Raw genomic sequence first — 14677 nt, 5'->3', positions numbered from 1 at the left:
ATCTTGCCGCAGCGTTGGCAGACTGGCCGTCTATGACAGTTGCGGTCAAAGTGAAAGCCCCAGCACGTCTCACACTGTCTTAGCCGGGCAGTTTTGTCGACAAGTCTGGGCATGCTGCTGCCAAACAGCGACCAAAATCTCTTTGTGGGCTTCAGAAAGGATACAAGTAGGGCCTTGGTCAAAGGGTTGTCCGAGAATTGTCGCGCCGGGCGTATGTCAACAGGCTTGAGCCCCGTCTGCATTTCTATCTCGTCGCTGACGATGCTGTCGCTATCCACCTCATTACCGTGAAAGTCGGTCAGTCTTTTGGGAAAGTCTGAGACCACATAGGTGAACCATTCTTTGTTCGTTTCTACTGCTATAGGTTTCAGTTCCGCGGCCCATTCAGCCTGCTTTTCTACAAGAAAGTCGCGTGTTGCCGAGTCGGCAGCCAAGACGGCCCATCCAGACCGGACCTGGAACACCTGTCGGATCTTGTCTGAGACGGCGCCGAGTTTCTCCCGGATTAAGGTCCGGATGGCATAGCCACTGTGGGCCCTGGCCGGGGCTCCGGCTTCTAGACGGATGAAGACACGGAGATCTTGTCGGAGTGGGGCGATGGTCGGCTGTTGCCCTTGGCGATGAGGTGGGTCGGATTGTCGGTGCTGCTGTTGTTGCTGACGGTGTTGCTGATGGTGGCGGTGGGCTGGGCGAATGTGGGCAGCGGGAAGCGAGATGGCGGCGACGCTGCTGTAGCTGGGCTTGGGGGTCGTAGGTCCGGAGCCGGAGAGCTCTCGTTTCCAGATGCCGAGGAAGCTGTCAGCAAGTTGTCTAGCGAAACGGCGTTGCGGTCCGGTAGCGAATTGCTGAGCCGCTTCTTCAAACTTGGCGCAGAAGGTTTGAAAGACCATCAGCTTGGCGTTGTACTCTTCCGCGTGTTCTCGCGCGAGATCATTGGCCGACTCGATAATAGAGATTGGTTGTTGTTCAGAGATCGATGGTGAGTTGGCACGCGCAGCGTCTTCCGTAGCTGCAGCAGCGGTGGCGGCGATAAGTGGTGAGGATGGAGTCTGGGCCATCTGCCTGGGAACGGGTAAAACACCAATGGTGCCATTCACGGTCGCAGGGCTATTCTGCAAGAGAGCTGCACGGGCTCCTCGATTCAGATTAGCGGGAGTGTGGATCCCTAAATCGAAGGGGTCTGGGGCAGCGGGCGGGCTCGTCGAAAACGAGGCCATCGCCGCGGCTTGCGACTCCGCAAAGCGCAGGTTGAGTCGTTTGTTGTGCACTTGTTAAGGATTTAGGTGTAGACAGGGCCACTTTCTTAACACTTGTATGCCAAGAAAGTGTGATGACAAAGGAAGGTGTTTTGTGGGGCTTTGTTGTGAAGATGCTTGCGGGCTAAGTCTAGGGTAGCTAACAATAGAACAAACTTTACAATGACAGAGGCCTCAGACATCCCCCTTAATTTCCACACATCTATAGCACCAAAGTCTATTATTAAATTAGATGTAACTTGAGTAATTTCCTTCTATGCTTATTAGATCCAGCATACTATCACATGTGTGATAGAGAGTTGGTTCCGGCATATAATAGATCCACATCCCTGTCGCAACAGGGACATTCTAGACAAGGAGACCAATCGAGATCGTTTGAGCAGAGTCCGTACCGTGACATACCCCGGCAGCCTTGGAAGATTACGAATACATTCATCGCTTCATTTTAAACCCCTTTCCTCCCTCGTCTACAACAGGAGGAAGGAGGAGGCCATGGAAAGAAGTCATAATTATCAAGAGGCAGGCCAGCAATATGTCACCAACAGGCAGAAAAAGGACAATGGTTCCGGCCTCTGCTGTCACAGCAGAGTCTACTAAACGTGTTCGCTTGCCCAACTATGCCGGTAACTCTTCTAGCACGTCCAGACCTCGATCCGGGAGGCTCGGATCGTCCGCGCGCCACGCTGTGGACAGCAGCGGTACCACGGCTCCCAGACGTGACAAGGGTTCGCCAGTGTCCTCGGACACGGGCTTATTCGTTGCCGATGTCCCTGACGCGTCAGGGGCTAGGTCAAGTCAGCCTCTCTCGCGGAAGACACTCAGCTCTGGGCAGGATCCTGACGCCGATGCGCACAGCAGTCTGCCATCCAGCTTCCTTCCGGATTCCACCTCTCGCACCATATCAAGTGCAGTCACTGCTGGCTTATTAACGCAACATACATTGCCGTCGTCCGAGGCGCCGGATGATCAGGATCTCGTTGATCTGCCCAAGACCCTCTCCAGATACGAGAAGAAGCTCAAGAAGTTTGTCGGCCAGTGGCACGCGTCCCTCGTCAAGAAGGGTATACCGGAGCATCTAGTTTACCAGCTTGCCAAGCACTGTGTCCAGGCCAGTGGCGAGGAAGGCGATTCGGGGACGGAAAGCCATCATGTGAGTCGTGTGAAGAAGCCACTCTTTCCTCCCGTACCAGGCGCGCAGGCATCCACCCAAGTTTTGCCGGATGTGCTGAGCAATTATCGAGACAACGAAGACGGCGACATCCCTTCACGGCCATCTGCCAGTCTAATTCTCACACAGGTCCCTCAGACCGATGACGAACCCGTTGTGATACGGCTGGGCGCCGGTGCGCGAGCACCGAAGCAGGCACTCGGCGGGGATGATAAGCCAGCCACTCTGGTGGAGGCTCTGCGAGCCAAAAGCAGACTCAAGAACCACCCCGAGGAGGGAGATGAGGCTTTCGATACCCTAGCCGTTGCCCGAAGGCTGCAAGAAAGGGACTTTGGCGGCAGACTGTCCTCGCAAGAGATCTGCGTCATAGGTACCGCCGTCCTACATGAGGTATTCGGCGGCCGAGGTCAGAAACGGCTCGCTGATGCACTGACACACCTTTATGGCCGCCACCCGCGACGCTATCTCGCCGAACTCGACCGGAACGCGGGCAGGGTGGCAGACGAGATCCGCGAGGGTGGCCCGGCGACACTATCCAGCTTCACCCTACGTTGGGCTCAGGCCGTTCAGCACGACAGCCCCGACATGGTGACGAACGACGACATTCGACTGATCGATATGAAAGTGTCGCTTGTTCGTGAATGGGATCGTTGGTCGAGCGCAGCCGCGACAGGGTCAAATAGAGACATAGAAGACTTTCTCGCCAAGAACGGAATAGACGCTAACGCGGGGTTAGCACTTTCAACGAGGATAGCCAAGTATCTCAGCAGGAAGCTCGGTCTTCCTGAAGGCACCTTGGCCAAGAAGATCTATGCCTGGCGACCACTAACAGTGATGGCAGACGTCTTTGGCGCTGGTATTTATGTCTTTGTCTCCAGGAGCCTCTTTACGTGCTATAACAAGATTCATCCAACCGATGGCATTAAAAAAGAGGATAAGTTCCGTGCCATGGCGCTTGCTGTTGCAGACGAGCTCCCCAACCTCTTGGAGATTTGTGAGGCATCGTACAAGCATGTCGTCCAGCCCGTCCTGAAGCCCCTTCTTCCTGGCAATAATATGCAAGATCTTTCCAGGGACTTAAGAGTCCTTGGGGTTCAGATGGCTACAGACGGTGATCTACACAGCTTGCGAAAAACATCCATTCCAGAACTTCTCGGTGTTTGTATACCTCCACGAGGTTTTATAGAGGAATTGGGTAGTGTTACAGGAGGAGATGCTAATGCTGGGACGACATTGATTCGCCGACAGTCTACTCTCCACGGACATGATGATGATGAAGACGGCAAAGATAGTAACGTTGACGATGATGATGATGATGGAAGTGGGGAAGAAGAGGGTGAGAATTCTGATTGACAGGAACCAAGAAGTCAAGAGGGGATTCTGATATTTGACAGGAGTAGGACTCGATCACATATGTGATAGGGACTGGGGTCTATATCACCTGTGAGTTTAGACGAATCACATAATATGTAACAGTGGGGCTTGGATCACATATGCGATAGTGGGGACTCAATCTGTTAGATTGGCGGCTGGGAAAATGTTAGATACGCGAGTAGGGTCAATATCCAATTAAAATAGGGTTAATTTTCACACTTGAGGATCAATCTAGTCCCCAGGAGCTTCTGTCTCTGTTCTTCTTCTCTGTTCTGTCCTTTTAGGTGTTTTCCCCGCTACCCGGTATTGATATATCCGGGACCCACAAAATACATGTTTCTTTTATCGAGGCGCTATCACTAATCCAACAGGAATGGGCTCCACTTCCCTTATTGCAATATTATTCTCGTATCCAAAAGAGGGGTTTCACCCCTCTTTGACAGACTGATCAAAGAATCAAGTCGACGATCAATAACATCACAACATTCTGGTCCACACTTGGATACACTCACCCCATCGTATTCGTGCGTATCTAACACAATCTCACCTGTAGTAATAGCCAAACCCAACCCTAACACCTCAGTATAATACGCCACCGCGCATCCCTCTTGCCCTCATTATCCTCATCATCATCACCTTCCTCGTGATGCTTGGAGAGTATCTGATGCCTATCCCGGTTAGATCGATCCCGGGTTAGGTACCGGCAGCTCTTGCAGCTGAAACCTGCGTATGTCTCCAGCCCTGGGATCGGTGGTCCCCCACCGGCCGGCAGCTCTATGTCCTTGTCGGTCGGGTCTCGAAGCGCCAGTGGCTGCGAGCCTGACGGGGAGAAAGAGGCGGCGAATGCGATGACCTCCCGCAGTTGCCTCCCGGCTGTCTTGTGGCGGTTGCGGTAGTGATGCTCGACCTGATCTATACCGGGCTTGATAGCCACTGGGCAGAGGAGGCAGATGAGAACATCGAGCTCTTTGCATAGTTGGATGACCCGGCCTCCTCCTGCCTCGGTATTATCATTATGGTGATTATAATTGCTATTGGGATTGGGGACTAGCGGCATTGATTGATCGATTGACTGATAGATTGAGGGACATAGATAAATAAATTAATAGCTAGATAGATAAATAGATAAATAAATAAATAAATGAGTAAACTGTTGTTAGTAGTGTGAACTCTAATTCTAACCTGTTTGCTTTTTGTCGTTGCTAGCTGTGATGTTAATCCTGGTTGTTTCATTTTTAAACCTGATGATCTGGGGTTAAGTTGACCTTGGGGTTGACCTTGGGGTTAAGCTTGGGGTTAGCTGTCGCACTGAGCGTGCTTAAAGGATTAGAGTGAATATCATGAGCAGCAGCAAAATGTGTTGATTGATGTCTTAAGTTATCTCTTATGCGGGGTATTCCATCCCGCAGAGTTACTTAAAGCGTATAGCTAGATTACTAATGCCTACCCTGCGACATTAGCTCTCGGCTGGGCCCTTTTGGCCCCTTAACTACCCCCACTTCTAATCCACCCAAATCCACCCAATCCATCCACGACATCGCCGAGTGGATTCGGTGGATTAGTCAATCCACTGGGGTTTTGCTAGTGGAGTGGACAGTGGAATCCACGAGTGGATCCACTACGTGGATTGGGTGGAGTGGCTTTCAACCCTGAAGAGCTCCAGTCATTAAGAGCCAAATCATCAGCTGAGAAGATATCCCATCGACAAGCTCGAGGCCGAGTACGCAGTTTTTGTAGATAGTAGGAAAGCAATGGTAAGGGAGTTTGATATCTTGCCACTGCAGGAACACATGGTAAGAAAAGGCCAATAGCCCATGTCGTATAGCTTCATTGATCGAGCCGGCAGTGAAGTCCATGCGCAGCAGGCGATACATTACCGCAGTCATCGTTTCATGGATAGTCTGCGGGCGTATTAACTGCTGAGTCTGCGTCCCAATATTCACTAGCACACAAAATCTTCTCATAACTCGCCAAAGTGTCGCCAAACTGCTGTCCAAGCTTTCAGAAATCTCAATGTACCCTTGGGAACACATCTTGTCGTCCCAAGCTCGCAGTAGATTATGGGGATAATCCGGAACCGGCTGTGAAGGCTGACTGAAGAACACATAGCTCGACCCATTGTGCGTCGCGATGCTAAGATCGCACCTATGAAGGATCAGTATTTAGCCGATGGCTATAAGTTGTTGGTATAGTTTACCTCAACATCCCTACTTCAAGGGCTTTGCCCCTGAACACATATATACCTCCTCTCAGGTCCACCATTTTATGAAGGCCTTGCATATGCTGCTTTGATGTCTGATAATCCCCATCGAAATGTGCAGCTTCAGCAAGCTTCAAGACCACACTGATTGTAGAGTCGGAAACTTTTAGTTCTTCATCTTCCCCTAGAAGCCTTTACTTCAGAAGTGCCAGGCATTTCTGGAAATGAAGCAACGCCGCTAAATTGATGATACTCTCCAGATGGCGAAGAACCCTGTCGATGAAGCTTTCCACTGCGAACGCCGTTATGTGAAGACCAACAGCGTCTCGTGCAATGGGGTAATGTCCCTCATTGTTCTCTTCCTGAAGGCCAATCGCCACCTTTAGAGGGAAGATAACCTTTCTTGCGAATGGTGTAACTTAGTTCATGTCAGTAAGGCGGAGGATTCTTGGAAACCTGAGTTACGAACCTTTAGCTATGTTTAAAAGCATCAGCAGCTCTATATCAGCAGCAAACTCGGCAAAAGACAAATCCGAGCCGACACGGCTAGGTATTAGTGAAGTATACAAGCTGCCCACTTCTTCCAGCTTAATTCGTGCTGTCTGAGTGTAAACAGCCATTGTCCTTTCCCTCCTGCCGATCGTTGGCTGACCCTTGTCTGGGCGAACTTTTTTCTTCTTCCCTCGCATGACATGGCTTCTGATGAGCTTCCTCGTGACTGCATCGACGGATGGATTCAGATCCTGTCATATTGAAAGTCTTGGCACGTCCCTTTTGTTTGCCTAACGTGGTAATGTTGAACAGAAGGCATACGCTGGGGTCTCACGTGCAAACAGGGATCTTTTAAGATTTCGCACGTAAATAGTAGAGAGTTCAGGGGTAGATTTAAAACAGCACAACCTGAATACACCAATCTGAATCAGTGGACCGAATATACGTAATGCCTGACAGGTAAAGGTTTAAGGCGGAGCATATATACCCTGGCACAACGACAACGGATGACAAATCCCAGACAAATCCCATAATGTGGGGTTAATCAGGGTGCCAAGACAACTTTTTGTTTGCCGTTTCGAGTATAGCGGCCGGTATTTGCGTCACTATCACGGATTCGGCGCAGATTTCGGATGTTGGGCCCCCTGTCAGCGTTCGCCATAAACTTTCTATAAAAGTGCTCAGGAATTCGTTTCATATCATGGTATCTGAGACTTGACAGTCCTGACCTATTTATCTTGCAGAGACTTAATAACTTAATCCTTTTCAATGAATTCTCTACGGAAGTCTGTCCTAATCACCGGCTGCTCTGCTGGTGGTATTGGCGGAGCATTGGCCGATGCGTTTCACGCCAAAGGTTACCACGTCTTCGCAACTGCACGTAACCCATCAAAATTGCCGCCGAGTCTCTCCAGTGCGGCAAATGTCACGGTTCTGAAGCTAGACGTGTTATCCACGGAGTCGATCGCCGCTGCTGTTGAAAGCGTCAAGAGCCAAACCGGTGGTGGGCTCGATGTTCTCGTCAACAATAGTGGCGGGGGCTACACTTTACCGGCTTTGGATGTTTCGATTGAGGAGAGCAAGAAGCTGTTCGAACTAAACTTCTGGGCTCCATTGACTATGCTTCAAGCCTTTGCCCCTCTTCTGATCAAGACCAAAGGATGCATTGTGAACAATTCCTCTGTTAACGCAATCGCCCCTATGCCGCTCATGAGTGATTGCCAGATTCTCTTTATAGCCATTTTCTAATAGCCTAGGCATTTACAACAGCTCCAAGGCTGCTCTTTTCTCGGCCAGTGAGACATGGCGTCACGAACTTCAACCTCCCGGAATTCGTACTATTACCCTGCTTATCTCCGCGGTCAAAACCAACTTTTTTTTCTGAACATCATGCGGCCGATGTACCTGATTATTCCCAGTACTTTGAGATTAGGGACTTCATTCATGGCCTTGTTGATGGCCGCATGCAAGAGAATGGAATAAGTGCGAAGCAGTATGCGACTAAAGTAGTCGGTGAGGTCGAAAAAGGCACAGGCGGAGTGGTCTGGGCCGGCAAAGACGCTTCAATCCTCCGTCTACTGTCGTGGCTGTTACCACAGTCCGTTTTTGTAAGACTTGAGCTATCTCTGATATTGAATCGATATCTAATTGCAAATGTAGGATATGGTAGTGCAGAGCGTCATTCCGATTGCTCGTGAGATGGCTAAAGCTACACGACGGAAACTAGCCTAAGAGACCTCAACTTCCCAGAAAGGAGCTGCGCTGTCAACTGCTGGGAAGATTGTGGGAACACGACGGCTTGGAATGCGCCAGGAAGCCTTGCTGTGGAGGAATATCGGAGCACGACCAGACGGACAGGGGTCGGGTCAGGAAACGTGCAGGAGTAACTTGCTTTATAAGCGGGCCGTAAATACAAGCGAGTCGCGGATTTTCCTACCACTTTCCGATAGCGCCAAATTGCAGCAGCACCACGCCTTGAATCCTTTCAACCCCAAGCTTCCTGTCTGATTAGGCGCGTCATGCGCGAGGAACTAGCGTTTAGAAGGGGGGGACTGCAATTCTTGAGAAGTTAGAATTTTGACCGTGGCACTTCAACTTTTCGATCACTACTGTACCACGACCATGAGTTCTAACATAGAATCAGGCTCGTCTGATGTAATCTAACAGTTCATTCTGCTTCCTCAATATAAAATCCTTATATGTCAAGTGTGTCAGTTCGGGTGCGTTGCTGGTGAAGTTGCTACGCACTTGCGAACACGGCATCATGACATAAACGCGGAGAGCCGACGCAAACTAGCAAAAACAATTCAAATACTCCCCCATATATTACAAAACCAGTCTTAGCTCGATCAAATACAATATCCACCGCCGACAATCCAACCCATTATTTGTCTTGGTGCACCAAAGCGGGATGGACTCAAGTGTCGAATATGCGGCACGTTTCTGCCTCAGGTTCCAAAGATTCAAGCTCATTGTGCCAAAAGCACCAGTGGATTAATCCAAGATGCAAAGGAAGGTCATCGACGGAATCCCCAACGCCTCCCGCTGAACTACCATGGATTGCTGGAATCAGCTGTCAACGATTTTTCTCTTCCAGGTCAGGCAACAAATGGTTCCAAGTCGACCAAAATAGTAATAGACAGAAAATATATCAATCTGGATCAATGGACCGAATACACGTAATGTCTGACAGGTGCGACCGTTACACAGTGGTTCCCGCCTCGTCCGGACGACGACAACAGAGAGACAGGCCAGGCAAAACGTTTGAAATTCCAAAGCTGTGGCTATCTGGTGATACAGTTCACTTCGCTGACACAATTCGCATTGGTAATGGGTGGTCGAATGTGCGTGGCCAGTCATGTTGCTTCGCGCGCGCTGTGCACTGTCATTCTCTACCTTGTCACGCATTTCCAGATCCTCCCGGCCCCGGAATTATCTGATCCTACGGCTTGGAACCCTTTGGAGGGCTTGCTAAGCAAGGGAAACCATCAAGCGAGACCAAAAGCAAAGAAAGTCAGATTGGTGCCCAGGGACTTGGCTACAACAAAGAGAATGCTTTCGCTGTCTCATTGAGCAAGGGCAAAGTGATATGGCATAGTGATATCAATTCAGGGGTCAGGTCTATACAAGAAGAGCACAATAACAGATCTATGATACGGATATTTGTGCCTACGAACAGTGTAATGAACCGGTTGGTCTTCATCCCTCTGAGGGTACGTCTCATTCGAACTCAATGATAATCTCAGGGGCGCCCTCAAATCCAGGAGGCATCGTATGAACCAAACTCCAATAATTGTAGTCGTAAATTGGACTTCCTAAACCACCATATCGGCCAGCGAATGTGACCTTCGGCACGGGATTTGCATTTCCAGAGACAGATATCGAGATGCCTTGAATGTCAGCCCACGACTGGACATCCCTCTTCGCAAGTGAGGGAGAGGCCACAAAAGTGAATACAGAACTGCTGGTCCCCTCAGGATAAGTCACTTTCAGCTTCTTTGGCGAGACTTGCATCAGGACGTGGGCCTCAGTAGGACGGAGCTGGGTGTTGCGTCAGTAAAGACAGGAGTGAATTCTGAAGCCGTATTAACTTACGCTGAGCCATCCGATGCTATCATCTCCATAAGCCCAATGTGCAACAGCGGGATGGAACTGGGCCTTGTTATTCGACGGTCCGTTTGCGCTCTGCGTCCGATACGACTGAGCTCCGATCATCAGCGACTCGCTGAGCCACGTCGTGATATTACGGGTATCAAGGTCGTAGGGCGGATAGTAGGCCTTCCCTTTGTATGTCCTCTCTCCATCAAATATCTTCAGTGACTCCTTAAGATCCTCCGAAAGCAATGAGTTGTGGAATTCCGAGTGGACGGCAATGAGTGGCGCCCAAGCCCAGTCACGGGCATGGCTCATGACTTCCGGGTACTGCCATACACCCGCCTCTTTTCTACCGATAATGGGTGCGAGAAAGTGGGATAGGATGCCGAGAGACTTGGTCATGTCGAACGTGTATGAACGGTCCCATGGACCAGCGAGGTTCCGCATCCCCGGATTCCACAGTTGCGATGTGTAATTCCAGACACCGCGCAGGAGATCTGGACCTCTTTGGGAGAGAATACTATCCCCATGGCCATACTTACACCATAGTGTAAGACCAAAGAGTGAAATGCCGGTGTAAGTCGCTGAGTTGAATTCAGAAAGCGTATCATGCAAGTCAAAGAGGTCAATAATCTTCTTCGCATAATCCTCTCCAGCCTGTGTCATATTGTCATCGCCTATTTGGCGACCGGTCCAGCTTGTCTCGATTGCACGCATGATTGCAGTGTTACTGTAAGATGGATAGAGGTTATCTCCGTTCACACCACCCTCGCGGTATGAGCCGCCAATGCTGCAGTTACGTAGACTTTCCAGTATAAGCCCCTTCAAATCGTCAGACAACAGGTCACCGAACTCTTCGTATATCGTGATGAAGCTGAGACCGACGAAGCCTCGCCAGTTCGGGTCCCACGATCCGTACATGCGGGCAGGGTACCATGGTGTTCCAACAGTTGGCTCCTCCGGCTCTCGCGTATAGTCGCCATACCACAAGTCTTTGGGGTTGTCATGCTGGTCCTTGATGACGTATCTTATGACATCCTCAGCCCTTGAGGCGTCACCGTTGCCGTTCCGTGCAAGAAGTCCGACCGCATACCATGTAGAGGCTAGTGTCTCGTGGTTCATTGCCGCCTTAGATTCGAGGTCATATAGCTGTGAGATCTTCGGGTCGTAGAACTTGTCCATCCACTCCATAGAGTCTTCAACCATTGCTTTCGCCTCTCCTAGTAGCGCCCATGATTGCGCAACATGCTGGGTAAGAACGCCAAGGAGGCAAGCATGCACCCCACTAGAGACCTTCATATTGGCTTCAAAGATTGGAAAGGATCAAGATGTCTCTTTTGTCCGGTCTGATCAAGAAGGTGACGAATCTCAGTGAGGATGATCAGCTACCGTGATAGAGCAAAGGTTATCTGAACAGCCGCAAAGGACTGAGGCAGACATTGCATATTTGTATTGAGTCCTCTTGCTGGTTGGATTCAGCGCGCATCTTGTGGTTCTGTGTCTTCGTCTCCTAATCCAAATCCTACCTCAAAAGCAAAGCCAGCTGCTATTCGTTGGAAAGCGGTATGAGTGACACCTTGGTGACCAAATCGTGCATGTGGAAAGTCCAATGCATCCTGGCTCATACTTGGTTAGCAACAGGTAAGTGGCTCAAGAGGCTTACATGCTAAATTCATCCATTACTGCGCAGCCGATACCGCATTATGCCTACTATGCGAGCCCGATACCTTCAACTAGGTCTATAATGTCGCGATTTGGTTATTCCTGGCTTATCGAGGGCATATCCAAGATCCTTAGTGGCATAGTCTAAACGTCTTTGCTTTACTGTACTATTTCTGTGATTTTTCACTCTGAAATACCTATGAGTGGCGGGCGCGCTTAGACTGAGGCACGGGCCGCAACGGTCATTCCGCAAAAAAAATAACCTTCTCACAGGCGAATCAACCTTATTGGTTGAGTATTTCTGAGCCATTAGGGATGCGGCTGAGGGGCCCGGGGCTACATTTTAGGAAGCCAGCGCTTACGAAATTCGTGCCAGTCCCAGCGAACATGGCTATCCAGCTGCCATAATGTTTGTGCGCAAAAGTGGGGATGGCTTAATGATTGAGCTCTGTGACGACAGTCAAATAGAGTCGGTGAGCGACGCATCTTTAACCATGACTACCCGGATTTGCTATAATTGATATGTCATATTTCTCGAGACATTGGAGAAGCAGTATTTATCAAATACTGTAGACCTGGGATGGTTGTGAAGGATTTGACGTTTGGTCTTCGTTTTTAGCCTCCAGACTCCAGGCCCTCGAAACAAGACCGAATGGTCGCTGGGAAAAAATTGGGTGGGGACGGGACCAAAGAGAATGTACGGGCGTTAGGTTTCACCAGTCTCCCCTCCCCTCCGTCCTAAACTCTAGTCCAGATTAGGGCTTCTACCACCATCACAATACGGTGTTAGGTCTCATTCAGTAGCACGGCAGTTTTGGCAGTCACCCATCGCTGTGTTTAGCCATGACGCCATCTTAGCTCGTATGAGGGATCTTGATAGTGAGATGCTGTTGGGCTTACCCGGGCGGCAGCATCGGCGCCAGAGTACGTACGGAAAGGGGTTGTAGATGCTCCATGGCCTCATTGACTGTAAGACCAACGGCCGTGGATGAGGTTATCTATGGATATTACTTACCATTTGATCATGGCAGATCAGAGTTACGTCGAACAGTAGGGTAGCTGTCTATCAAACCTCTGCCTTCAACCCGACGCTGCACGATATCGCTTGAAACGTTGGGGTCTGAGGTTCAGGCATCAGTAAATTGGGGCTAGCGGAGGGCAGGGGGCTTCAGCACCAGCAGCAACCTTGTATCCTAACGTCGGTCACCCGGAAACCGGCCACCCCCAGAAACCGGCCACTTTTCCTCTACTATAAGCTAAGAAAATATAACATTTTTAAATATTAATAAGATATTATAGATTACTAATATAATTTTTTTCTAGTTTTATTTATATAGTTAAATAGCTTATATAATATAAAAAAAATACTATATAATTATATTAAGCTTATATAGGAAAATATAGCTATTTTAATATATAAGGTAAAAAATGTTAAGGAATTACTAGTATTTACTAAGAAAACCTTAACTAATTTAAAACCTTTATATAAAGTCTATTAAAATAGTTATAAAATTCTAGTTTTAAAATTAAAATTACTAAGAGTTTAAAGCTTTTTATTAAGAGAATATATAATATATATTACTTAATATTTAATATATATTTAATAATTTAAGTTTTATTATTAATAATAAACTTACTTATTATTATAAGTATTAAAATAGCTTAATAAAATAAATATTAAAATATATTATATTACTTTAGCTTATAAGCCAGTTTATATAAGTTAAAGTATTTAAATAGCTATTTTATTTAATTTATAATTAAATTTTAAAATAATTTATATTTTTATATAAATTTTCTTAAGATTTATTTTAAAAGTTTATTATTATTATTTAAAGAAATTATATAATTTTATAGTATTTTTCTATACTTAATATAAGTAATAAAAAGCTCAGATCTTATCTTTTTAAGCTTATATTATTTTTATTAGATTTAATATTTAATTTAAAACATTTCTTATCTCTTAACTTTTAAACTCTATTTAAACTTATATTATATAATAACTATATATTATATATAAAAAATAAAATTACTTTTATATAGTATTATATTAGTAGTATATAAAAATTATCTATATGTCACAGCTCGACCAGACTGGCCTACCCTAGACCACTAACAAGGTAGATCCGGATCACGTGGCGATACGTTATCGCAGAGACTTTGTTTACCGACCAGATAGTTCCTGAACGTAGCTCCTCGAGCTACGTCTTGTTAATAGAGCCTGACCTGCCTGCAGTGCCTATCCGTAGCAATAGACCGTATTCTGCCTGAAGCGTTCCCCGTTCACCTGCCCTACCGAGCCCAGCCCGTGACACTATAATTCTTATTTAAAGCTATATAGAGGAAGCTATTAAATCCTTTATTTTTATTATCTGTTAGTGTAAGGTGGCCGGTTTCCGGGGGTGGCCGGTTTCCCCCCATCCGACGTTACACCTAGGATGCGACCTGTGGTATTCTGAAGCACGACATCCAATATGAATGATATTGAAACCTACCAATTACCAAGAGAAGCAACAAAGAGACAGAAGGATTCGCTCCACTGCGCCACCCCCTAGCAAAACAAGCTGCATTGTGGCTCTTAAACCTCGCAAGCCCTGGATTCAGGAATAAGGGTCAAAGCGGGTAACGGTGGGAAAGAGCCGAGGTCAGGAATGGCATGGTGACAATGGAGCGGGGACGGACCAGGGTTAGCTGTGAGTGGTGGGGAAGCGGTGATCAGTGCAAGAGTAGCCTATACTCCGCGTCATAGACCCAAATAGATGTCTGCAGATGATCAATAACCTCCACGGCTTTCTGGGCTGCTGCGACCACCATTCATGTTTGATGCCGTATCTGGTTAATTCCGTGTGCCTCGTCTGCATCCTAAGCATTTGCAAAAGCTTATTCTGGATGCCCGGGCCTGATCCCGCTTCACCTACTCAAGCATTATTA

General features: G+C 48.0%; 4 protein-coding genes across 4 annotated transcripts; 2 read left to right on the top strand and 2 right to left on the bottom strand.

Annotated features, from left to right (window-relative positions):
- Positions 1 to 1788: 1788 nt before the first annotated feature.
- FOXG_16059 (uncharacterized protein) lies at positions 1789 to 3777 on the top strand (the record flags this gene model as incomplete). The annotated part of the gene is made up of 2 exons (XM_018396141.1): positions 1789 to 2406; positions 2554 to 3777. 2 exons carry the CDS (start codon positions 1789 to 1791, stop codon positions 3775 to 3777), a joined length of 1842 nt encoding a protein of 613 aa, XP_018256442.1.
- A 592-nt stretch (positions 3778 to 4369) lies between these two features.
- FOXG_22217 (uncharacterized protein) lies at positions 4370 to 4855 on the bottom strand (the record flags this gene model as incomplete). The annotated part of the gene is made up of 1 exon (XM_018402616.1): positions 4370 to 4855. The coding sequence occupies one exon, from the start codon at positions 4853 to 4855 to the stop codon at positions 4370 to 4372; it is 486 nt and encodes a 161-aa protein (XP_018256441.1).
- A 2403-nt stretch (positions 4856 to 7258) lies between these two features.
- FOXG_16058 (uncharacterized protein) lies at positions 7259 to 8221 on the top strand (the record flags this gene model as incomplete). Its single annotated transcript, XM_018396140.1, has 4 exons — positions 7259 to 7703; positions 7747 to 7850; positions 7909 to 8097; positions 8150 to 8221. The coding sequence occupies 4 exons, from the start codon at positions 7259 to 7261 to the stop codon at positions 8219 to 8221; spliced, it is 810 nt and encodes a 269-aa protein (XP_018256440.1).
- Positions 8222 to 9709: 1488 nt separating this feature from the next.
- FOXG_16057 (uncharacterized protein) lies at positions 9710 to 11383 on the bottom strand (the record flags this gene model as incomplete). The annotated part of the gene is made up of 2 exons (XM_018396139.1): positions 9710 to 10030; positions 10085 to 11383. The coding sequence occupies 2 exons, from the start codon at positions 11381 to 11383 to the stop codon at positions 9710 to 9712; spliced, it is 1620 nt and encodes a 539-aa protein (XP_018256439.1).
- Between the last annotated feature and the right edge of the window lie 3294 nt (positions 11384 to 14677).

This window comes from Fusarium oxysporum, genomic scaffold (assembly GCF_000149955.1).
Source record: "Fusarium oxysporum f. sp. lycopersici 4287 supercont2.30 genomic scaffold, whole genome shotgun sequence".
Lineage (NCBI taxonomy): Eukaryota > Fungi > Ascomycota > Sordariomycetes > Hypocreales > Nectriaceae > Fusarium > Fusarium oxysporum.
The sequence above is the reverse complement of the archived record's forward strand: the minus strand, read 5'-3'. Positions and strand labels throughout refer to the sequence as shown.